General features: G+C 40.4%; 1 protein-coding gene across 1 annotated transcript in view; it reads left to right on the top strand.

The window, feature by feature from the left end:
• Positions 1-208: 208 nt before the first annotated feature.
• Positions 209-24,970, top strand: part of AGMO (alkylglycerol monooxygenase) — a 192,866-nt gene continuing 168,104 nt past the window's right edge. Inside the window, 3 exon segments of the mRNA XM_075495548.1 lie at positions 209-352; positions 7,088-7,218; positions 20,654-20,805. Coding sequence (XP_075351663.1) covers positions 224-352; positions 7,088-7,218; positions 20,654-20,805 — 412 coding nt within the window. The 5' untranslated portion in view covers positions 209-223.

Genomic DNA, 24,970 nt, shown 5'->3' with positions numbered 1-24,970 from the left:
GAAATAAGAAGTCCGAGGCTTTCCCAGAAGCAGCCTTCCAGCCCGCCAGCGCCGTGGGGAAACGAAGTAAGGCCGTCCGGCCCAGTTAAAAGTCCGAGCTCCGGGGAGCAGGCGGGGAGCAGGCGCGGCCGCGGTGCGGGGGTGAGCGGGCGGGCGGCCCCGCGGCTGGCGCACCTGGTGCACCTGCAGCCGCGGAGCGCAGCGGGGCCGCGGCAGCCGGGCCATGGGCAGCGAGGCGGGCGGCCCGCGGGCCACCGCGCCGGGGCAGCAGCTCCGCGCTCTCTTCTACGCGCTGCCGCCCGGCGAGAGCTCCTTCCGCACGGTGGAGGAGGTGCCCGACTACGTGGAGAAGGTGAGAGCCCCCTCTCCTCCCCTCCCTTCCCTTCCCCTCCCCTCCCTTCCCCTCCCCTCCCCCGGCAGCATCCTTCGCCACCCCTCCGCCCACCTTGCGCGCAGCTGCCGCCTGCCTTTTTTCAAAAGCCATAGGCGGCCCAAGGAAACTATGTCCCCAAAAGGGCACCTAAATTAAGATTAAATACCTTGTCTTTCTCTGTCTGCTTTCACTCCTGGGCTTTCTGTCTGCAAGCTGCCTGTGTAAACTGCCTATCTAACTGTGCACTCTATTTTAATGTATTTTAAATGAAGGCTCAGATGCTTTCCCCTGATACCAGGAGCTAAAGTTTTCAGAGGAGCACCCCAAATAGCTGAGGGTTGATGCTAACATTGTCAGAGCTGCTGGATATAAAGACAGCAAACTGAACCGAGTAGACCAGAAAACATGATACTGTGTTTGGCTATTATGGTTCTTAAAGCAAGCAAAAAGTCAGGTCTCTTTGTGCCATTAAGGCGAGCACTACAAGCTCAGTCAAAGAAAGAAAAATAAAAATTTCTGTTTAAAATAAAAAATAAAGATTGTTTAAGAGAATGAGAACAAATATTTGTGTTGGGACAGTGTTCTCTCCTAAAGCTCCAAGGCAAGAGTACAGAGGTCAGGGGTGAGAACTCCCTTGTCAGCAGGCAGCAGCATATCCCTCCCTCCCCTCCTGCCCTGCCGGCTTATCCACTTCCATGAAGGTACCTTTGCTCCCTTCTGTCCTGCCTATTGCACATATCTTGGCGCCCAGCTCCTTCTGAACCTGCAACCAATGTGAGCTTTTCATGGAGACAGCAGATAAACACTATTTTGCCCTCGTCAGAGTAAGTTCTGTCCAGCCTCACTGAAGATCCACGCTTTTTACAGAAGGTCCTGTTAGCTTTGACTGGCTCCTCTGCCAGGTAAACCTTGGACTGCTGTGCAGCAGCTGCTGTTGGGCTGCAGCGGGGATGTCACGGGTTGCACAGAGCCGTGCAGCACCGTCAGCAGCTTTCTGGGAATCGCAGTATGCAGCACCCCTCGCTGATGGCTGTTATCAGCAAACATTGCCCTTTGGGATAGGGTAAGCAGACAGCTGCTGCAAACCCAGCCCGTGCGTGCAGTGTCTGGTCGATAGACTGCTTTCCTCAGAGGCATTTTGCAACTAATCTATAGCGTCATGATTGAGGAAGACTGTCTAGAGCTTGACAGTTTTGCCTAGTCAGCTGATCTCTCCCTCTAGCTCTGTCCATTGCCTATCTCAACCTCTTTTACTGTTCCCACATTTCCAACCGAGTATCATTCACTTTCTTGCCAGCAGCATTCCTTAACATCCCTGGGCTTTCTTCTCCCATGCAGACCTGTGTAGTATTCAGCTCAGACCTTGGCCAAACCTGGAATTTCTTTTACTGGACCCACAGCTGTAAAAGTTTGTGGAAGGATTCTTAATACTTCTTTGCATTATACAAGTGTCTGTTGTAGAGCACCATTGTGATAAGTTTGTAAGGGAATATATACCTTGCAAAAAAACTACACTAAAAAAAGGTTTCCCATTATGGTTATACTTTCCTATAATTGCTATCTTGGGTTAGTTGTACTAGAATCCCCCCTTGTGCATTTGTTGCTAGAACAGATCTTTTGATGCTTGGTTAGGTGGGTGTGTAGAAGTCTTTTAGTGGTATAACTGTCTTAACTCTATGGCTTTGGTCTGAGCTTAGGCAGTGTTCACACCTCTTCTTCTGGCCATGTGTTTGTGGGCAGAAGGTAACTATCTACAGTCCCTCTCCAGCTGCTTGTCACTGTTGTTTATTTGACCTACTAGCCTGGCAGCTTCTCTTGGACTGTTTAGGGAACAATTGCAAGAGCAGCAGATCCACTGGGTTCAGCAGGGCTAGATTTAATAGTGACCTGATGAGCCATTCAAAGGGGTCTTGGAGTGGTAACCCCTTGAGTTGGTACAAATACAGAAGTGGATGTCTGAGGTCAGTCCAAAAGAGAACAAAAAAATTTCTAGTGTAGAGCTGGTAATAAATGAAGGCCTCAGCTCAAATAATTCATTCTAAAAGATAGTAATGATGATGCGGGTGTGAAACAAACTACTGATTACATTAATGTCTCCTAAACAGTTTTGGGGGTTTTTTTGTTTGTTTGTTTGGGTTTTTTTCTGAGACACTGTATAGAAGTAGGCTTTAGATCTCGGCTCTGTGACCCGTCGTGTGTATCAGATGGATGAGGGTATTTCTAGTACATTAGATCACATGGCTACAGCTGTGGGGATATACACCTTCCAACATTAGGCAGGTGGCAGAACCTCCTAATTCACTCAAATATTAACGTTTTTAGTGATCTGCAAAATTGAGCACTTTTGTGATTTACAACATATATGCTCTTCATAGGAGTAGCTCCTTTGAGTTAAGAGTCAGCTGTGCTGTTACATCTGGGCAGCAAATGACAGCAGTGGGTGAAGCAGTTCTGATTTTGAGAACAGAATAACTTAGCTTAACTTGTGTGGTGTACTTTCTGGCTGTGGTTATATTACTTCCATTTTCGGAGGCAGGACAGCTCCTGGTCCCTGCGTTGTCCTCTGCTCATGTTAGCAGAGCTGTACATGAAGGCCACAAGTCCTCTTTAAAATACGAGCTGATCAGTCACCGGTGACTAGTAGCAAAGCTCTGCAGCAGTGCCCAGGGAAAAGCCACCCTTCCAACTAATCTCCAAAATTCTGGGAAAAGGGGTCCAAATCCTGGACCATAATCATAGAATTTATTTTTATGCAAGCTTTTGTCATGTAGAATTTGAAACCCTTGATCTTCCCTTATTTCTAGGAAGAGAAGAGAAAGTATAAGTCAGTTTTCTTTCTCCAGGGCAGAACATCCAGACTCTTACAATGTATACGGATGCTTGCTCTGTCCTTTCACAAGCATCCTCTTTGCTATGGATATAGGATTATGCTCTGTATGCTCTGGTGTTTTTTTTTTGTTCTCTCATAATCTACAGATGGGCAGATGGAGTGCTGCTTTTTGCTTGTTGAATATAGTTTTCATGAACAACTACTTCATTTTTCTCCTTGCTACGTTCTGAAATTATCACTTGTGCTCAGTAAAGACTTTCATGAGTCAGATTCGGGAAGAGAGCACTGTTCCTTCTGCTGAGAGCCCCAAAATGAAAGCTTTAAATTTAATAATAACTGTTTTTCTTTTCTATTTACTCTCTGCTTTTGAAAACCTGAAGATTAAGTTCACATTTACACTCAATTCACATTTTAGGCTTTGCTTCTAAATAATGAGGCACAGAACCTTCGTATTTAGTTTTACATGAAAGTTGAGATTCTTAGGTTATAAGGACCTGGGACTTTAAGAAAACAGAAACTGTTTCAAGACTTGCAATAAAACCATGAATTTATGCTGAGTTTCAACTTAGAATATTATTTTTTGCAACTGTATAAAGCAGAAACGGATTTTAAATGGTCCTTTGCATTCCGTAAGAGTTGGTTACTTAAAAGGGAACCCCTCCTTCTCAGTGCTCAGAGTAAGACTTTCAAGTTATGGATCAGTTATTCAAGTAAACCACAAGCTAATGCAAATCTCCATTAAGTATTTCTGGTGATGGGTGAAGGGAAAGAAACTGGAAACAGAGAGAGAGTAAAACATTTACAGACCAGAAGATATCAAAAGGATCCAGCTTCTGCCTCTGACCTGTGATGCCACCAGTGGATATTTTTTAACTTTGTGCCATTTTGTTTGTAGGGGCAATCCCTGAAAACTTTTGCAGAGCTACCTATCCCCAATGGGTTATTTAAATGTCTTCATTGTCATTTTAACTTAAACAAAAAAGGAAAAAAAAGTAATGGTTCTGCTGGTGAGACTATTGTCTGTCTTACTGACTGTCTCCTTTTTTCCCTGAATTATTTGCATTATCCTTGTGCTGTCTTACATCTCATCCTTGGACTGTAGGCTGTTCGGGACAGGGAGTGCCTTTTCCTTCTGTTTGTACGGCATCTAGCATGGTACGATCCTGCTCTATGACAGTAGCTGTTAGGTGTTATGGTCACATAAATAATACGTACTACTCTTGACATAGTCGATCCCTTTGATCTGCTTTGGAGAAAGCTTAATGTGGGTGTGTGGGAGAGAGGTAGTAATTTCTTAGATACTAAGAGGTATGCCATAAATCTTTCCTTTCGCAAGCTCCTTGATAGGCAGGAGGTTAAGGCTGCCTGAATGTTTCTCTATCCTCTTTGCTATGACACTCCCTATTTGTGAGTCAAAAAGCGCTGTCAAATGCTTGGCTGTCTCACAGTTTCACAGTGGGAAGAAAATATTTAATGAAGTCAATCGGAAAGAAGTTATATTAGTGCGTATTAGTATAAAGTCAAGTATTTTAACCATTTCGGAGGTTGCTAGGTAAAGTGAATCGCCACATAGAGTACAGGCATTGTATATTTCCTATTCACTATTTTTGTTTCATGAATAAAGCATCCCACTTTTTCTGTCTTGAGCCCATTCAATTTGCTGTGCAGCTTCTGCTGTTCCATAACTTCAAACTGCCTGTAGTCTGTGCTAGACCTGGCTCCTAATATTGTGGTCAAGTGTTTCTTAGTTGTTCTTAATAAGACCCTTTTCATCTCTGCTGGAATGTACAGCTGTGGTCATCAACCTTTGATAAGTTAGGAATCTGTTCTTTAATTATATCAATTAAGAAAAGGACATTAAAAGTCTTGCCTACTTAAAAGGAAGCAGCTAGAGCAAAACAAGGAATATATATATATTTTTCTAGAATGTGTCAATGATTTCAAATGGAAGGTTGTGGGGTTTGGTTTTTATTTATTTATTTATTATTGATTTCAAATATCCAAAGATTTACCATATTGGTTTTCTTGGGTACTGTATAGGCTTTATCCATAGGTCTTCTTTTGCTTTCAAAGTTTCTTATATCATCAGTTAGCGTGTATCCCAAACAGGCTTTTAGATACCTAAAGTGCTGTTAAAGAGCAAGCTAGGCATCTAAATTAAAAAGTGCCATGTTGATACTAATCTCTGCTCATCTGTTATTGTAACCTAACCCTGAGCTGCTGAAGTTTATGAACTTTCACATTTCCTAGACGCCATAAATCTCTTGCTGCTTGCATGGTTTGAATCATCCCATTCTTCTTCGACTGAGCAATCTGGTCTATATCCATCTTAGTCTCTTTAGTGTCCCAGCCTGGTAGGAATTCCCGGATCATATCTCACTTGGCAACAAAAATGAGCACCCTCCAAAATGCAATGGTATTTGCAGAGGCAACATGCTTCTTCCATTAAAATGTTGCGTAGGCAGGAGCAGCCACTCTTCTACAGCAGTGCAGTTCGGAGGGTTTCAGTCTGTGAATCTGTATGTGTTTGCAAGTCACTTGAAGGCGGCAGCAGAAGACGACTAACAGGGCAGGTTTGGCAGTGTGATGCCTCCCATAATGGCACAGAAAGTCTCACTGGTCTTGCGTTTCTCTAGCCTGCAAAACATGGTGGGAATTTTATGCCTTAATACCACCAAGAAGGAGTTGTCTGTTTCCAAGGTCACCTAAAAGTTTTCCGCAGAGCGAGGGAGGCAGTTGAAGGAACGTTTCACATGCACAGAGGTCTGATGCAAGTAAAATAGCTGCTTCCTATTTTCCTTGCTACAAGCCTTCTGGATTTTGGTGGTGGTGGCTGGTATGCTGCCACTGCCTCATCGTTCCTTTCACCCATGAAGTGCAGGGACTGTTAGGACTCCTGTCCTGTGAAAAAGCATATGTTCTTCCAATTACTATTATTCAATCCTTTTTTTTTTGCTTATGCTGATGAAGATTTGAGAACAGCTGTGACAATCTTTCTCCACTGATGAAACATGGTATTGTCATAGTAGTGTTACCAGTCCTATCGCTAGTCACAGCCATACCTTTCTCTACTGGGTGCTGTTCTTCTGCATTTTCAACTTGCCAGTTGATCTGGGATGCAAGATGGACAGTGTGAATCGAATCCTAGAACAGAAGCAGTGTTGTGAGTGAGAAATGTTTCAGTCTCACTCATCATTATACTTTTCTTCAGAAAGGCAAAAAATTATTTTACGGTTAGTACAACCCAAAAGAAAAAAAAAGGAACATTGTATCATTGCTACTTGGTCTGGAAAAAGAACATGTTGTATGGCCCAAATTGGAATGGGCTGCATAGTTACGGGGTTCTCTCATGAAAAAGCACACAGAAGATCTGTTGCTATCTACAGCAAAAAGCATGGCAACAGAAATGCCGAGTAGAAAGAAACTCACTTTAATATGTCTTTCAGATAATATTGCTGGATGCCAAATTCAGTGGCTGAGCACATTCAAAAACCACTTACATATCAAATCGAAAGCAGATTCTGTTTTACCTTGTGGTTAGAGGAGTCCACAAATATTGCTGCTCTCACTGATTTACTTGAATATGAGAAATAGGAGTTTGGAAAGACTTTTGTGTTTTGTTTCAATTCCATTTAACAATTGATGTGCAGAAGATACAAAAGAAAATAATATGGGAGGAGGTTAGTGTGCTGGATTTATGCTGATGCTGTGGATTAAATGGTAGCTGTGGTTGTTCTGATCTGTAAGGTCCGTGTGGAGCTTTATCACAGTAGTAGTTAGCAAGGTGCCAGCCAACCTGAGAAGTATCTGGCTACATAAACTGCTGTTAGGAAAGGTGGATCTAATTCTGTGTTGTGACTTCTTTTCTTCAAACTCTTTTTCAGAGTATTCCGTTCTTCATTGCTTTTATTGGGCTGGAGTTTGTTGTCAGCTGGGTTCAGAAGCGTAAGCTGTCAGGTCGGATCAATGATGGCATAAGTTCTCTTTCTTTAGGTATCCTGTCTCGACTGCCAGAGTAAGTATATGTGTTATATTAGCTTAAGGTTGTTTTTAATCACAAAGAAGGAAGAAAAGAGAATTACATATTGAAGTTGTTATTGCTAACCCAAAATGATTAAACAAGGCATCTGGATCTTACTTTGCTAAAATGAAGTTGCATAAAGAGTGTAAATGTCTTTCTAATGTGTAAGGCTAAATATGATACTTGCAGGATATTTTCCAGCTCCAATTATATTCATCTATATTTGATCTTGGCTGTCACCTTTTGCTGATTCTGGGACTTCAGCTGACTTGACCATATCTTATGTTAGACTGTATGTTAAAATCTGAGTTTTCCTTCATTAAACTTCAAAAGGAGAAAACAAAACAAAACCAACAAACCAAAATATGTCCATTATTTTCATTAGCCTTTAAAAATATAATTGTGTGCATATACTCAGATTGATACAATTGTGAATATGCATGTTCCAAAGTTCTTTGAACTCAGTCATAATCTTGTGTTTGACTCCAGTGGATTTTAATGCCTGAGAGAATTGTTGCAAACATGATCATCTAATCTACGCTCCAATGTAAAGGCCATAAGATTTACCTGAATTAGTTCACGGTGAACAGAGTTGTGTTTTAAAGAAATATCCACTGTGGATTACTAAATATCCAGTAACAGGGAATCCAGCAAATTCTATATATAAATTGCTCTTTTTCAGGACCTTTAATTACTTCTAAGGAATATCGTGTTTTAGATCTGCCTTTTCATGATATGAGCTTCCAGATGATAGATTTTATTATATCTTGTCTGTTAGAATGGGATTACATTTCTATTCCCTATGTATGAATTTACAGATTACCATCAAATTGCATATAATCTGTTCATTACATGAAGAAAAGTTTCTATTATTTGAATTTGACTATATAGTGTATTTTCAAGTCTTTCAATTATTCCCACAGTCCTTTTTCTGAATCCTCTGCAGTTTTTCAGCCTTCTTAGTGTTGATGTCTCAAGTGCACTCCATATTTCAGAAATTACTACATCAGTGCCAAATAATGAAGTCATTTGTTCTCTATTTCTACTTGTTGTTCCTCCCTTTATATATGCCAGGTCCTTTGAGCCATCCTTCATCCCAAATATTTTTTTTAGATTCTGTGGCTTACATTCCTCATTCATAGGCAATATGTTCTTATATTTGGCCCCATAGAAATACATGGATTGTACATTTGGTTGTCCTGAAATAGTTTGAATCCATGAAATGTTCTTTGTTACTTAGAGATCCCTGGTTTTTGACATTGCAAATTTTACTAGAAATCTTCTCTTTCAATCCAGGTTATTGATAAAATACATTTAAAAAGCACAGCACCAAAAAAATTATCCCTTCTGGTGGGTAGCACCCATTTTTTGAAATGTGTAAATCGCCCACTTTGTGATCTATTGAACATTTGACATTTACTTGGTTTTTTTTTTTTTAAAACTTTCTAATCAAGAAAAGTTTTGACAAGGTCTATGTCTGTGCTTTTAAATTAGTTACAAAGACAACTTGTGATGGATTATCTTAGTTATCAGTAGTAAATATCATGGATGAAGCCTTTTAAGGAGTTTGGTAGATAAATAACGTCACTGAGACACACTCTCCAAAACTCTTCCTGTATCTGCAAATAAGAGGCATGAACTTTAAGCATGAGAAATATTCAAACATAAAGTAATATCTAAGTTATTTGAGAATTTTGTGAAGCTATTTTTCCAGCTAGTGTACAACCTATATTCAAACCATTTTGTTGCTTTTAATATGACTTGTGAGCATGGTCTTGAAGGAGAAACATTCAATTTTTTGTTTTATTTTAAGCTGTAATAAATTAAATGTTTGTCAATACGTTAGACTTGTGTGCACCAACACACAAACCTGATAAAGACTTACTCTAGTTTGCCTGCAGCTAATATTGAAGTAGTTCAAATGTTGCTTCTTCAACTTAACCCAAATTTCCTGGACAGTGATATGCTCCACACGTTTACAATGCTAAATACTTATTTTTTAAAACCTGAAATATTCAGGATTGATTAAGTTAAACAAGTGGACTGAGATACATGCAAAGTAAGTTTGAATGGTTTTGTGAGGCCTTTTGGCTTTATTTTAAGAATACTAAAATGCTTCAGATGCACTTATTCCTGGAAGAAATGCTTGCTAAGAAGACTAGCGTTGCGTGCGTGGAACACAGCTTTGCAAGGTGCTGAGTACTTTTATTATTTTGGCACTCAGTACTTTGCTGCAGAATTTGGCTTGCGGGCTATGCAGTTTTCTTTCAGATAAGAATTGTTTTGCAAGGTTGTTTCAACTCAGTGAACCAAATGATCCTTAAGGGCACAAACTTAAGGATCAGGCAAATCTGGATGAGGCAAATCTGCAGGATTGGTACACTTATTCATTGCTACACCAGCACAATAATTCTCTTCCAAGTCGCTTGTGTGGCTCTCATGGCTGGAAATACAAGACCCTCCTCGGCAGTTCTTTCCAAAAGAGAGTTCTGTAAAGCTTTTAACTTTCTGGCTGAATGTGAAACAAGCAGGCAAAATACAGAGTTTCTAAATTATTTAATCACATGTTAATATCAGAATTATAATGGTGACTGCCTAGTGTTACACCTCTTTTGTAAGCAAGAGGAGTTGTGAATAATAGACTGGCTAAAAAGGCTTGAACTGAAAAAAACAGAACAGTTTACCCTTCTGTCCTCTGCTTCCATGGTGTGAAAGAACTGGGTCAGAAAAGAAAGAAAGAAAGAAAAAAAAAAAAGCACATGCAAAATCTGTTGCTAAGACTTTCACTTCAGTCTTTCCCTTTCAGGCAGAGAAAAGGTAGGGAAAGCTGACAGAAACTGCTAAAACAATATTTCAGCAGAACCCACAGCATCAGGGGAAATAGTAGTGCAAATCATTAACAGCTGAAGGTTAGATTAACACACCATTGATTGTATCCTCTCCCAGGGACTAATTTTCATTTTCTCAACTAGCAGCAATGGTTTGCCACTTCCTTAAAAAATCTGTGGTTGAATCTAAAATGGTGGGCTTCAGTCTATTAGTTAGAATGAAGCTTCAGATGCATCATTGCAAAGAGGTCTTTACATTTAATGAAAAAATTAGGAGTCACAGACCGTATTCAGCCTCTGAGTATGTTTTTCCATTTCACAGTCTGTATAAAAGAAGTACTACATATCTTGAGGGAAACCAGTATTTATTCAGTGTTTCTTACTTCATTGTTGAAGAAAATGCAAATCATAAATTGCTGATATTCATATGCCAAATATTAAAAATGTAGGTGCAAGAGGAAAAGTCTAATCGGACAAGGCAATGTGTTTTGGTTTTAGGCTTATTAGACTCAACAGCATGTAGTAAGTTGAATTGCTTTGTGCGTACATATCGTCTCTTGTAAAATAGCCCATACATTTCATAAATATAATTTTCTCTGCCTTAATGCATACTATGCATTCCTCTGCATGTATGAATACTAAATGTTATATGCAATGAAAAGTAATTTGGGGGAAAGGGAGAAACTTGAATTACTAAGCTTACTCCCAGCATCCTAAATGTTGGTGGTTAAAAAATTTCTGAGAACTTTTATTCTAAATAAATAAATAACTTTTCTAACTAACCATTGCCAGGAGACTTGAAATGCTGCTTTAAAAATATTCTCCCAAGAGAAAGTTTATTTTGGGTATAAATATCTACTATACAAGTATGTGCATTATTTCATATTGGCCCATTTCTTCTTTTAAAGCAGCAGAACATAAATCAAATCAAAAAGTGTTTGGGGGATAACTGAGGTAGGTACATTTTCAAACTAGTTGGGAAAGTCTCCGTTCTTTATGGTCATGCTCAATTGCCAATTTTGAGTGTTCAACTTTGCAACACAGTCATACAATGTGTGAGTGTGTGTGTGTGTATATATATATATATATATATATGTCTAACACAGAGTTTTGTCAGTCAAGTCTGCAGTGAACTTCTCCATTCCTAAAGAGAACATTACAATTTTTATACATTATTTACTTTGGTTTTTGAAACAGAGATTAAAGTTCTCTGAAGTGTTGTTGAACATCAGAAAGGAATGAGAAAATGCTTTTTGATTACTTCATGCTCTTATGCATCTGAAGATACCTGCATATGAGCAATAATTGACTCAAAGGAGTCCAAATCCTGTTTCTCCTGTAAACCAGTGTGGTTCACAGTTCTGTACGTCATCTGGATTTTAAATAATCTTTTTCCAGAAGTTAGATTGAAGAGGCAGTTTCATGTACGTTTTAGACCAGCGCTGCTGCCAAATGAAGCACCTTTGACTGACTTGTGCTTCTGGTCGCTCATTCCTGCCTCTGCACCTTCTCTCCCCTTTTGCCAGCATCAGCATTTGTGTCACGCTGTCGTGAAGCGGCCCAGGAAGCAGATCCAGCACCTCTGCATCATATCAAGCTGCATCAATTCTTACTGTGCAAAATCGTGTACTAGAGCAAGAAATGGGCTTAGAAAAAAGCAGTCAGGGTTGCAGGATAAGACATAGTCAATTCTTTTGTAGCATTACTGAGTTACCTGCTTTAAAACATAAGTAAAATTGCAGTCTGAAACCAGAAGTTTTCAATTCTTAATAGTAGCAATATGCAGAACTGATTAGAATGGACTCAGTTCAAGTTGGTGCAAGCAGTTCACAACCCTGTGGAGCTGGCAATGTCCTGACAGAACACAAAATACTTGCCTGGATGGATTTATCCATAAAAGTATGTCCTGGTTTCCTGAAGTATCTACTAGATACTTCACGTATGACTGTAGAAAATTATAATCTCATAAATTAGTGATTGCATCTCTTAGAAAAAAATTTGATACATGAAGTTTCTCATAAATTATATTTTCACTTCAAGACTTATTAGGTACATTTTTTTTCTCCACATCTGTTTGACTAAGGCTTTGGACAGATGTTTATTTAGAGCATGGTCAGATGTGTTGCTTCTGATCCAGCTGCCCCCTCAGATCTGCCAACATAACTGCACATTTAATTGCTCCCTAACCTGGTCCTGACAAAGTGATCCAGCTAAAAGCAGAAACAAAAGCCCCCCAAGAACTATAAAAGAGGTGTTTAAGCTCAGCTGCATTCATTTTGACAGAGCCAGGTCAAGGAGCAGCTATGCATGCAATTATGCTGGCAGGTCGGAGGGCTGGTAACCACCACGCTTAGGGCAGTGATGAGCAGGTGGGGCTAAACTGGAAAGGTAATCACTTAACCTGGTTAAATGGCAAGTAAAGCTGCTGTGCCATGCCATGCCCCTAAACCAACCTAACTTCTGGCTACTGCATTTCTGTCCTTCCTGTACTCATTTATGTAGCCCTCCCTTCCTGTTGTGTTGGTTCAGGTGCTCATCTGATCCTGTGCAGCGGTATTTCAGTTCACTATGGGAGCAAAAAGGTATTTGCTTAAGGCAGAGAGACAGGCAAGTGAGTGGGAACGTGTCAGCCAAGAGCTGTGTTGGCTTCAGCTCTGCTGAACCCGCAGTCACGACCATGCCTGCAGCCGCTAGCTATGGCAATTTAAGACACTACCTGTCAATACATGTTTCAACAAAATACAATTTTAATATGTAACAAGCCTGAAGAGACAGAATCTACTCACCTCCCCATTCCTCCCACTCTCCAAGTAGCACTGGGTAGTTATATATTTCATAAGAGCACCCTCCTGGCTGCACTGTCCCATATACACTGCTAATTGTTCCCACATTTTGCCAAAGGTCACAGCCCTCACAGCTCTGTCAGAAGAACAGGTTTTGAAATAACTCACTAATCTTCTGTAGGTAACCAGTCAGAGCAGGATAAACAGTTTCAGAAAGGGGGTAGTGCTGTGCAGTAGGAGCTGGTAACATTGGTAACATTTTCAGCAGGCAAACCTGACTCTGGAAGGGGGTTTTCTAAACCAGTTCAGTTAAGCTCCTGGCGGCGTCTGTCTACATGAACAATCTTTGTTTGGTCTAATTAGTTTTTTTGATCTGGTTTGTCATTCATGAATTGAGTGGAACTAAATCGGTAAATGTTAGGATAATTAATCCACACAAGAGTTACTATCTTCTCACTGCATCAGTTTAACACAGTTTTATAAATTTGGTGCAAACCATGCTGTGGCCTTGGGCCAAATCCAGCTGTGCCCAGGAAAGATGCTAGCGCTTCCTGCCTGCTGTCAGGTGCTCATCACCACCTCCCCAGTCCCCTGGTACCGTCTCCGCTTCTCTCAGCGGTGAGTCCTTCCCAGGCATATCAGCAGCGTTACCTTCAGTGGTTTAAACTGTAGAATTTTGTTAACCTGGTTCATTTTGTTTGAAGCAGGCTGGAGAGCACCCATGTGGGCAGAGCTGCTGGCAGAGCACAAGAGTACCAATGAGCAGCTCTAGACAGCCTGGCATGCATGGAGTGCTGCTTTTCTTAGTCATCACCAAAAAGTTCTGAGCCAGAGTTTAAAATTCGGGAGTTTCTAATGAAATGACATATAAGCTACTAAACATTACAAAGAAGGATTTGGGAGAGAGACTTGGGAGATTCGGGAAGTTCTCAAACTAATTGACTGAAACAACTGGTAGTCCCTACCTACCATAATGTTCTTGAGATTGCTGTATTTCACACAGGCCTGTCAGGCAGCCAATTACTCTTTTAGGTTGTAAGCTCTTACACAGACACAGCTGTTTGCAGAATGCATATTTGTCTACATCTTTGCAGTTTTGTATACAGTGGGGCCAGTAAATGGCTTAGTGATTGTGAATCTCAGAGCCCAGCTTTGCACCTGCCATATCTTTAGAAACAAAGACAAGCTATCAGTGTTTGTTCTCAGATATTCTTGTGCTTTTCTGTGAAAGTACAGACTGTGAACTGAGTTTACCCTTATTGGAAATATGTTATTAATTAAGTTCAGTAGTCTCTGTAGCTCACAAAATATACCAATTTCTCAAACCTGTTAAATGTTGTGTAGATTTTTATTCCATGTTTCTGTATTTTTCTTTAAGATCAATTGTGTCAGTTTGCATGTATTTTGAAAAAACTCTAAGGAACTGCTTCTGTGTAGAGTACCCTTCTGACTGAAGCACTTCTCTGCTAAAAGATGCATTAAGCTTAAATCAGGATTCCACTAGATGGAGCACAGGGGTAGCATTTTTAGAGCTGGCCAACCCAGTTTCCTGGGTCAACACCTAACAGTTATGGAAATTGGGGAAAAATGTCTCTTAATGATTCTGCAAATCCGTTTTACGGATCTGAAAAGAATAGACTTTCACCACTGTGTATATTATGGACAAAAACAAACTATCACTTTAAAAGTTCAGAAGTATGACCAAAGCAGTTAAATAGAAATTCTCATGTAAATATTTTTCCTCATTTCATCATTTGATGTGCTATGATGTCTCACGAAGTTATTTCACTATGTTTTTATAGGTCATAGAAACAGTCATCTATTACCAGTTCCTTTGTTCTAGATAAATTCAGAAGAACTAATCTGAGTTGAATAGAATGCCCTTTTCTCTTTCCTCATTACTTCTGTTTATATGTGACCTTTGAGAATATTATTGGCTTGTTCCTGATCTAACTTAAATTTTAATGCAAATTTGCTGACTTCAGTGGAACAACCAAGTAGGAGAGATCAAAATCAGATCATCTATTGGAAAAAGGTACTAAGTAAGCGTTTGTATTACACTTATGTGGTGCTATTTATACAAATATGGAAAAGTCAGGTCTCTTGCCTTGCAGAAGACAACGTTCTAGAATCTCCCAGTATTGTGTATCATGAATTTACTGGAACAGAATTTACTGCCCAGTGTTCCGGGCAGGTATAAATAGGTCTAAAGAAATACAACTTCCATTCTCATAAAGGAAGAAGACTAAATTACAAAGCCAGAAGCTCAGCTGTACTGAAGTTTTTAAACTAGGATTTGTAATCTTTTAAAGATCACATGTAATTAAATTTACCAGAAGACCTTGCATAAACTTAGGGCAAAATGTGTTACTACTATGGATTATATCACTGAAGGCAGTGGAACTTCTCATGAAAATATTTAAGTTGTGCTGGATTTTTAATTGATTGCTTATTTATGTATGAAAGAGCAAAGATAAACAACAAGTGACTTGAATTATACAGACAGGACTTGGACTTAATAATAAAAAAGTGTAACACTGATTTTTGTTCTTTTCCTTCCAAAACCTCTTGTTCCATGTTTTATTCCACTGTAAATTAGCATTAGTGTCTTAAATTAGAGGATAAAAAGTGCAACAGAAATAGGTTTGGTGAAGGTCAGCTCTGTCAGACAAAATGTTATGCAATACTGTGTACAATACAGCTAGTCGGGATACCAAACGCCTCCATTTTACTTCATTTTGCATTTGATAGGTTTTTTTCTTCTTGAGGAAAACTGGAGATTTGCATTATTTAGACTAAAATGCTAGAGAAGAAAGCCATACTGAGGAAGAGGAGAGGCTTTGATTCAGCTTTTGTGTCTGGTGGGAACATTTCCTCAAAATATAGGTGCTATTTCCTGTAATCAAGGGCTTTCCAGAGCCTGATAATCATTTCCCAGCTGTATCATTTTGGTGAATTATTTTTTAGCCTTGGGTTATTTAATGACTGGTTTTGCATATTAAGAATGGGAGAGGATCATATTCATCTTGATGATAGAAAACAGGGAATAGAACTCCCACAGCTCCCTCTCCCTTTTCCTCCACCTTGTGGAAAGTTTGGCTTTGTGCTAAAGCGTGAAAAAAGCCTTGACTGCAGTATGTCAGGCATATTTCAGCTCGATTTGTGTCAACCCTAATAAGTCAGCTGACAAGGTAATAAATTGGGTGTCTGTTCAAGACCTGGCACCTGTACAGGAAATAAAAGGGGATTTCAGTTGCAGGAGGTTTGCTTTGTTTTGCAAATGGACCTTTTCTCAAGGCTCCACTACTTCCTCCCCCCTTCTCCTCTTTACTGAAATCATGTTATCAAAATGTTTATTTCAATTGTGACTGGAGCCAGTTTTTCATCTGGAAAAGAAAGCTCTATGAGTATCTTTGGAAATGGAAATCTTTATACTTTCCACTCTGAAACAAAGGCTTACAGAGCATTTAATTATTCATGTATCCTGCTGTTACATGTATGGTCTGAATAATTTCAAATTATTGAGGAGAAACTGCCTTTGTTCAACATTTTGAAACTTTACATTCATGTAGTTTGAATCAGGCTGGGAAAACTGAATTTATTTAACCCAGGGAAACTGTATTAGTAATAACTCACTATTTTTAATGATAATATAACTTTGTGGCCAGGGTGTCTTAACATGTTTTCCTCTGTATCTGACCTCCAAGGATGCAAGTCCGTTAAAGCCCTTGAGAGCCGAGCTTTTGTAGGTCCAGCTGTAGAGTTGTGTTCTTAGCTCATGGGCCCCAGGTCGGTTCCCAGTGTGAGGCGAGGTGGTGACTGCAATAGTGGTGAGAGCTGAGGTGGTTTCCTTGGGATCTTCACTTTCGATACACAGATCTTCCTCCATGCTCAGGAGAGAGTCAACGGCTACTGTCTCTGACCCTTTTCCTTTTTGGTGACTGTCCTGGGCACCATGGAAGAGGTTCCCTAAAACTTTGGTTTCAGGCTCTAAGGCTGATCTGTGAGTTGGAGGAAGCAAAACAAGACCTTGTATTCTTTGAAAAGAGGCAGCTGTCTTTTCTTCCAATGGAATTTCCTCCACCTTTTCCCTCCTTCATCATCCCACAGGGATCTATGATAAGTAGATCTTCATGTCCACATGGAGAGTTCATCTCCCAGAATTTCCTTCTTGACTTTTTTAATTAGAGGAAGTGATGATCTGACCCAGTGGAAGGAGAAAGGGGGAAATGGTTTATTAAAACAAATATTATCACCTTTGAGTAAGTATGTATGAACTTCAGAAACAAGGAGACGAGAACCCTCTCTCAAAGTCAAAACAGTTGCCTAAGTGCATGCTTTGCACATAATGAGAAAATTTTCAGCAGAAATGTTCAAAATCCAAGAAGATAAATCTATGCAATGTATATAATAAGTTTTTCTATATAGTCTGTTCTAGGATTTATTACTCCTTATGCAGAGGATTTGACTAGATGACAAAAGTCTTACCTATCCACTTCTGTCATATTTATGGTTAAAAACTAACATTTAAATGAGGAAAAAGTTTTCTTAAGTTCTCTTCAGTATTTTCAAGACGTGAAAATGGAACTTGAGGGAGAAAAAAAGGAGCAATATAAACCTTTAAAACTCTAAGTGAACTTTCAGAATCATAATTGAATGCAAGCTCTGGACTTTCCTATCTATCACACTGTAAATTTAAAAAAAATACTTAGCTAAACAACTCTTCTTTCTCCAGCATTGCATAGTGCTATGATGGATTACTCTAAATTAATTACAGTAATCAGCTAGTGTTATGTGCTGTAGAGTTGTGATTCAAGCATAAAGGAAAGAATAAGCAAATTCTGACTTGTACAGCAGATTACATATTTGTGTTGCAGGGTTAGCTGAAGTTTTACACCTTGGCCTCAGCCTGTGGAAAGAAAAAAAAGGACTCAAGGGTGAAATACTGAAAGCTGATCAAAAATGGAGGAAATGTACCAGTTCACATATCTTTGGATGTACTGCAAAGGCATTAAATGTTAATAAAAGCAAAAGAACAAAGTAAGAAAACAGTACCTAATAATAAGTGATACTCTGTGTTGCAAGAGGTGTTTTAAATTTCCTGGTCATTGAAAAGATGTTAAGAAATGCCCATTTCTTTGTGTTTGAATAATATCAGCTCCCTTCTGACCTGTTGTGAAAGGGATTGAGAATTTATACTGAACTTTACAGATGCCTCATGAGGTGAATTGCAAAAATCTGGTTGGACACATATAATCTTCTTTAAAAATATTTATAGAACACAGCTCTTATGAAAATTAAACATGTTCCAGGTGTGTATGGTCCAACTTCTGGGCATAGCTAAGTTGCTTTTGAAGTGGTAGATACACCTGTCATTGCTAGTCAAGAGAAATTCTTCATCTGCCAGCTGCTGAAATGAAAATTCATGGGTTTTGTTATGTTTTGGTTTTGTCCAAGAGAAAAATTGGGATGATCGTAGTAAAGGTAGGAATGAGTTGCAGGTAAGATGTGGCAGCTGGCTGTGGAAAAGATATTAATTCTCTTCTTCCCAAGTAACAACTCCTTGTATAGCTTTAGCTTCTCGGGATAAAATGGTGGATGTGATACTATTCTGCTTGCAGGCTAGTATGGGGAGCTTGGGATTTTCAGCTGACTTTGTTCCTCGTTAATAGAGAAACTAGCAGCACAGAAGCTCATGATGTTTCCTTCTAGCCTTATTCAAAACACCATTATGGGAAGAGGTGCTAATGCCAGAAGTATAAAAGCTCTGAATGGATATCTTTACAAAAATATGGAGGGGACCACAAGGTTCAGTCATAGCGTGGGGGATGGTTCACAAGCTGAAACAGCCACGTTTTGTGAGGTTCCCTTGTGTTTCAGTGCAGCTACGCAAAAGGACAGGGCATTCCCAGACTGTTTTCAGGCATGTTTCCCAGGTGTGTGAAATAAGGCTTTAGAGAGGAGAGGGAATATAGTATGTCCTTTTTTTAGTTTTGGAGATTCAAGTATTTTTGGGGCCATGCTGTAAACTAAATCACTGAAATCATATAAAAAATAATCTAGCTGAAAAAAGGAAAAAGAATAAGGCAGGTTTTGAGAAGAAATACCATTGAGAAGTGGCACTGAGACAAGAATGAGTAGACATGGACAGAGACACATGGAGACTCTTGTAGCCGATTTCAGTGTAAGGTGAAATTCCAGATGAGACTAAAGTGAAAGAGAGAGATTGGTCTGTGACAGTCTTTCAGCGGAGGTTTTGCAAGGCTGTGACACCTATGTGCAGTTTGTTACCACCTCTGTTCAAGTAGTATCTTGCAGGTGTGCCATTTGCAATCTCCATTTGAAGTTCCCTGAATTTGAATCCCTCACTCTTTTTCCAACCATGAATATGATTTAAAGATTCCTAAAATCTTCCACTACTTTGCACAAAGGTGGTGTTCTACTGATAATTCCTCCACCCCTCCAAAAAAAAGATACCAGCAGCAAAACATCTGAGAACTAGATTATTTTTTCCTGTGTGTAGAGATGGTGCTAATGATAACCTTATTTCTGATTCTTAGGCCTTAAACTGAGGTGCATTTAAGGTATTGATATATTAAAAAAAGGATAAGTGTGACTTTCCTACAATTAGTATCTTTTCCTTACCTTTTTCAGCTTGCTGTTTCTCAGAGGCTGCCCCAGTTCAGTTCACCACAGTCCCAAAACCATTTTCAACAGCATAAGCAAGAGGGGGTGTGAGGAAGCTGCTGCAAATCATGCTGTGGACTACTCTCTTCTACAAAAACACCAGTTTAAATATATATCAATCTGCAGCTGAGGTGCCATTTCACAGCTACCTAAGCCAATTGTCACCTGGGCCACCGTGGTGCCCACGGCCTCTCATTTCTCTCACACTGGGGTTAACGCTTCCTGATCCGTCCAAAACTCACCCAGCAAAACCAAAGCAATTTGTTTGGAGACAGCTCAGCCTCCGAATCTGTGAAATGAGATGGGAGGGGGTGACTGTGGCAACCCAAATTTGTATTAACCTAAACAGCTGTGGAGAGTTACTGCTGGACCTGGCCTGCCCATCCCAGAGCTACTTTCTTTCTCATTCTCCTGGTTTCAGTGCTGACCTGTGTTAGGTCAGGAGTAGCTGCTCACTCTCTCTAGCCCAGGAACTCGGTAGCAATAAAAGCTGCTGTCTGGTGGCTTTCCTGCCTTTGCAAATTCATGATTTTGTTCTCCCCCTTTCTGGTAATCCTGCCATTTCTCTCTACCAATTACCCTTTCCTTTCTTTTCAAAGGCACTGGGCTTTGTCTTCTCCTGCTGCATTTATCCTCTTTTAAAGTGAAGTTAAATGATATGCTGAGCAGATCGAATATCTCACTGCTTGCAAAAGTCCTGTCACTTTCCGTGCCCTTCCTTACAATGGAAATAGTCAAGATATTTTAATGTCATACGTTAGTGTTAGAGCATAATTGCTTCTATACTTCAGTCAATTGTGAGTTAGCAAGGATGGGTTTCTTCCAGAATTGGGAGAAGAGGAACGCTGTAGCACCTGCAGAGCACAGGAGTGCTTCAGCCTTTCAGCATGCCTAATGCCACAACACACGTGGTGAGTGGGTCAGGGCTGATTTTAAAAACCTTGTAGACCTTAAGCAAAGGTTCCACTGAAGTCAAGAGTAGTATTACTTGACAAAGATTGCAGAACTTGGAGACTGGTTTTAAGTGTTACAAAAAGACTTCCATCTGATAAATGGTAAATATATAGTAAAAAGGTTCTGTAATTAAAGTTGACAAAATTATCGATAAAACTCTTTGGATCTCTATTTCAGTGTTTTATTCAGAAGCGTCGACTTAATTAGTTATATCTACGTATGGAATAACTACAGACTCTTTGAACTGCCCTGGGACTCGCCATGGACGTGGTATTTGACACTCCTGGGAGTGGACTTTGTATACTACTGCTTTCATCGCATAAGCCATGGTAAGAGTTAATGAGTTTTTCATGTATTAAAGTACAAAATATATTAATTATTAATAAAACGAGTATTTGTTTTTGTTTCTATACTTAATCTACTCTAAGCATATATAGCTGCTCTTCTTCCCAAGGATTAGAAAAGATTCACTTTTACTTTGAGCATGGAAAACAGTTTATACATCATACTCTGTATAATACACGTGATTTTGTGAAAAGAGGGAGTATCATTTTGAAAGCAGTACCACAGTGAAAGCAAAGTATCATAGGAAAAAATTAGGAAGTGCATAAAAATGTAGGGTTAGTATCCCTATATGCCCGTATGAAAAACACAGGACAGTACAGATAACTATTTCAAAAGAACCTCGTGGATGTACAAAATGGAGGTCAGTAAAAAGCAAGGTGACCAAAATAATGACAGGACAGCTGGCTAACTTCATCTGTTTCTGTGTGGTTTTAAAAATCTTTTTAAACATTCAATCATTGTTTAATTGGTAAGTGAATAAAAATGTTTCTATACTTTACATATATATATATGGACATAGATATACATATATAAATAAGATATTTTAGAAATCCTGTCTGCAATTAACACTTGACTATGTAAATGCGAGCCTTGCCTTGTTTTCTTTTTTTAGAAGTACATTTTTAACCCTACTTGCTTTTATACCTGAAAGAGAAAAGCACAGTTTAGAAATGATTTAACTTTTATTTATTGTAACCATGCAGCCCATGTAAATCATGCCAGTCATTTCTGTACGTATATATTGTGAATATGTAATAATATCGATCCCTATGTATCTGTCTCGTTACATATTTCCGTTCTATAGTGACAACATATTTTTGCTCTAGCCTTTTATATCCTATCTGAAAATGCAACAACACTTTCTATCAGTCCTAATTTTGGGCCTGATCTAAAGTCCATAGCAATGAAATAAGAATCTACTTGTTGTTTAAGAGACTTTGGACTGGGCTTCTCAAGGCAGAGCGCCCACAGCTCGCAAAAACTGTGGGATCTAGTAACGATAGTTTTTGTAATGCGCTTTCAGAAAGGGAAAATGTTTTGATGCCAATAGGTCAGCGGAATATATGGAAGTAGGTAAGAAAGGAGCCTGAGCTGCTGCGGGGAGTGGGAGGGAGGAAGGGTCCCTCCCGGGTGGGGATGGCAGGCGGGCGGGTGGGGGCGAGAACAATGCAGGGTGGGTGCAGGGGGACAACAATGGCGTGGGGGGCCGGGGCTGGCGGGGGGACAGGGCGGGAGGCGAGGAAGCGGGGGGAGCTGGAACAATGCGGCAGGGGGGACATCGTGGCCGGGAGCTGGGAGCCCTGCGTGGGTGTACGCGAGACTGGGAATACGCTTCGCAAACAATGACATTAACAGTGCTGGCAGGGCTACAGCCTCAGGCTGAGAACTGGACCAGAGCAGAAGGCTATTCCTGCTTTTTAAAATAAAAATAATTGCCTTCAAGTGTTAGAAAATCACTCGCCTGGCTGTGCTTTCGCTGGAGCCAGTGGTAAAATTCCCACTGGCAGAGAAGGGAGCAGGGTCAGCTCTATGCTCTCTAAAGCAATTGCACGTATATCTGTTCCCGCAACAACTTTGCATTTACTCTTGTCTCTTTTTCTATATTTTGAGAGGAACATTGGGATTGCACACTTGGAAATTAATCACTCTAGCAGTTTTAGAACTAAAATCCAAACCAACTCCGTCTATATGTAATGGAGTTGAGGAAACGGCATAACAAAATGCTTCTCTTGTGTTAAGAAGGTCAGCGCTGAACTGTTCTATAAATGTTAATTTACTCTTCTTCAGGTTACGGAAATGTCGCTTGCTTCCCTGCTACTCGGCAGGGAACTGATGCAATGTTATAGAAAATCACTCTAAATGGAGATTTTAGCTTAACCAACGCTCTTTTCTCTGGTCAAGCAATGATGAAATCCATAGCACAGCAACACAGCTGGGAAAGTCAGCTGCTTCGGAAGTTGCTAAGGAGATTTAAGTGTAGGAGATACTTTTTAAAAGTAAAATGTAAACTCCTGAAAAATACCTTTGTATTTCGAGAAGGCAGAGCACTGGAACAGTCTCTGGTACAAGTGGACAAAACACACCCTTGCACTAGAAAGTGACAGGGCCTGGTGATTCAGGCTTGGATCCTAGAGCAAAGTTAAAAATTAATAGCACATGTATATCCTAGGAAATTCAAGCTGTGTGGGCTTATGTGTGGGGATGTAAATAATAGCACTAATTGTTTCAAACTGGAAAACTAAAATTCAGATACATTTTGCAGTTGTTTCTTAATACTCGATATAATTTTGATAGAAAGAATCATCATCATCACGTAGCTTTTCCTGTCTCCAAGCAATAATTCGATAACTCAACCCCCTGGCTTTTTACTACCTTATTTCATGTTGTCCATGCAGTAATTGGATTGTCCATTCTGCTATTTGAATAAATAGTCTGAGTCATTACAGATTTTCAAGTTTCTTCTGTAGCAAAAACTCTACTATACAATATCAAGTTTTTACCCAGCACTTGGGAAGCTATTTTTTCCTCTTCCCTCTATGTGTGTAATAGCTATTATCATAAACTGAAGTTATACAGCAACAAGAGGAAGTATTTTTAGGTGTGATCTCATTTTGCAAAGGATAGAGTTATTCTAAGTATGTGCTTGTATTTTCCATTGTTTGCAGTAGCCACTAAAAAGTTAGAAAATAAAATGTTTCACCACTTATTCCAGCATTCTGTGGGCCTGATCCAAAAGCCATGGCAGTCAATGGGAGTACTTAGTTAACCACTGCTTTTTCTCCTGGCATTTTAATGAATTTATAAATCAATGTAACTTTTCCCTTTGTTTCAGTAAAAACACCCGTTATGGCTGTACTACTAAGGAAAGTAAGCTGTAAAATCACAGGTTTTATTTTAATTTTTTTCAAGGAAGGATGTGTGTGGGTTTGAGGGATTTTTTTACCAGATATTTTAATCTAGCATATATGGATTACTCCTCAAGTTTCCTCTCCAGGTGCAGAGTCCTTGCAGAGTTACTCCTGCTAGAAAGGGGGATTCGGCGGTCCCAGAGCAGTGCCGAGCCCTAGCCGTGGTGCAGCACACCCCTCCCCGTGCCCTGGCCTCGCGCATACTCCTGTTGCAGACATATGACAACGGCAGTAAGGAATTTGGAGGCTCTGTAAACTAATTTCTTCAGCAGCCACACCTTTTAATCAGGGGAGGAAATCTGGAGACTTCCAGATCCATGCAAAAACAAGAGAGACGCACTCGTGCAGAGCCCAGGTCCCGGCTGTGAGGTAGCAGGGGTTTCGTGGCCGGCTCGAGCGCAGGGGGCTGTGCTGAGCCCCAGGACGCCCCTGGGCTGAGCAGGGCCCTCAGCAGTGGCTGGACTCTCAACCCTACGTCCCAACGGGGGACAACGGGGAGCAGTAAAACCTCAGTCCTCTGTGGAAGGGAGTCGTTTTTAGTCTGTGCTTCCCGGTGGGTTGTGTCCTGCAGAGCAGTGTGGTTTTCTGTCAGCCAGGGGACCCTCCTCTCCTCTTTCAGGCCCTTGGAAGAAGCTGTCCAAGTCTGGCAGCCAGCAGGTTTAGAGAGCCTGTCTCTTTTTAACGGCAGCTTCCAACACCTCTTCTTTTGTTCTTCTTTACTGCTGGGGAATTTCCATTGCTTCAGTGTCCCTCCCCTCAGACAACCTGGGAGAAGCGAGTTTCCTTCAGCAGGGCCAACCTCCACAGCAGCTGCATTGTTCTGCCAGGGCCGCGGCCGCCCGTGTCAGCCGCTCACCCCCATTGTCCGCTGGCGGCTTCCAGCCGCCCTGTGGGATACGTGACACGGTCCCTGTCAGCGACAGGCCGAGCCAATATGAGCTGATGCTTTGAGTTATGTGCAGAGTTCGTAAAATAGACCTCAACTGATAAGTATATCCTCGGCAGATTCCCCAGCCGCTACATAAAAGTTCGAGTTAATGGTGTGTCTCTTAATAATTCTGAGTTTATTTATGGTGGATGAGAAATAAGCCTTCTACTACACCAGGCGTATTCTGGAGCAATAGTCTCCGCGCTTCTCAGATTCTCCCAGCCCACAGGACTGACCTTTTGGCCAAGGCCAGCTTCTGAAGGGTCAGAGGGCAAAGGAGAAACCCTGAAAACACTTCAGCTTTGTCCCTCA

Source organism: Mycteria americana, chromosome 2 (genome assembly GCF_035582795.1).
Source record: "Mycteria americana isolate JAX WOST 10 ecotype Jacksonville Zoo and Gardens chromosome 2, USCA_MyAme_1.0, whole genome shotgun sequence".
NCBI classification, from domain to species: Eukaryota; Metazoa; Chordata; class Aves; order Ciconiiformes; family Ciconiidae; genus Mycteria; species Mycteria americana.
Note: the sequence above shows the minus strand (reverse complement) of the source record. Positions and strands in the feature narration are given on the sequence as shown.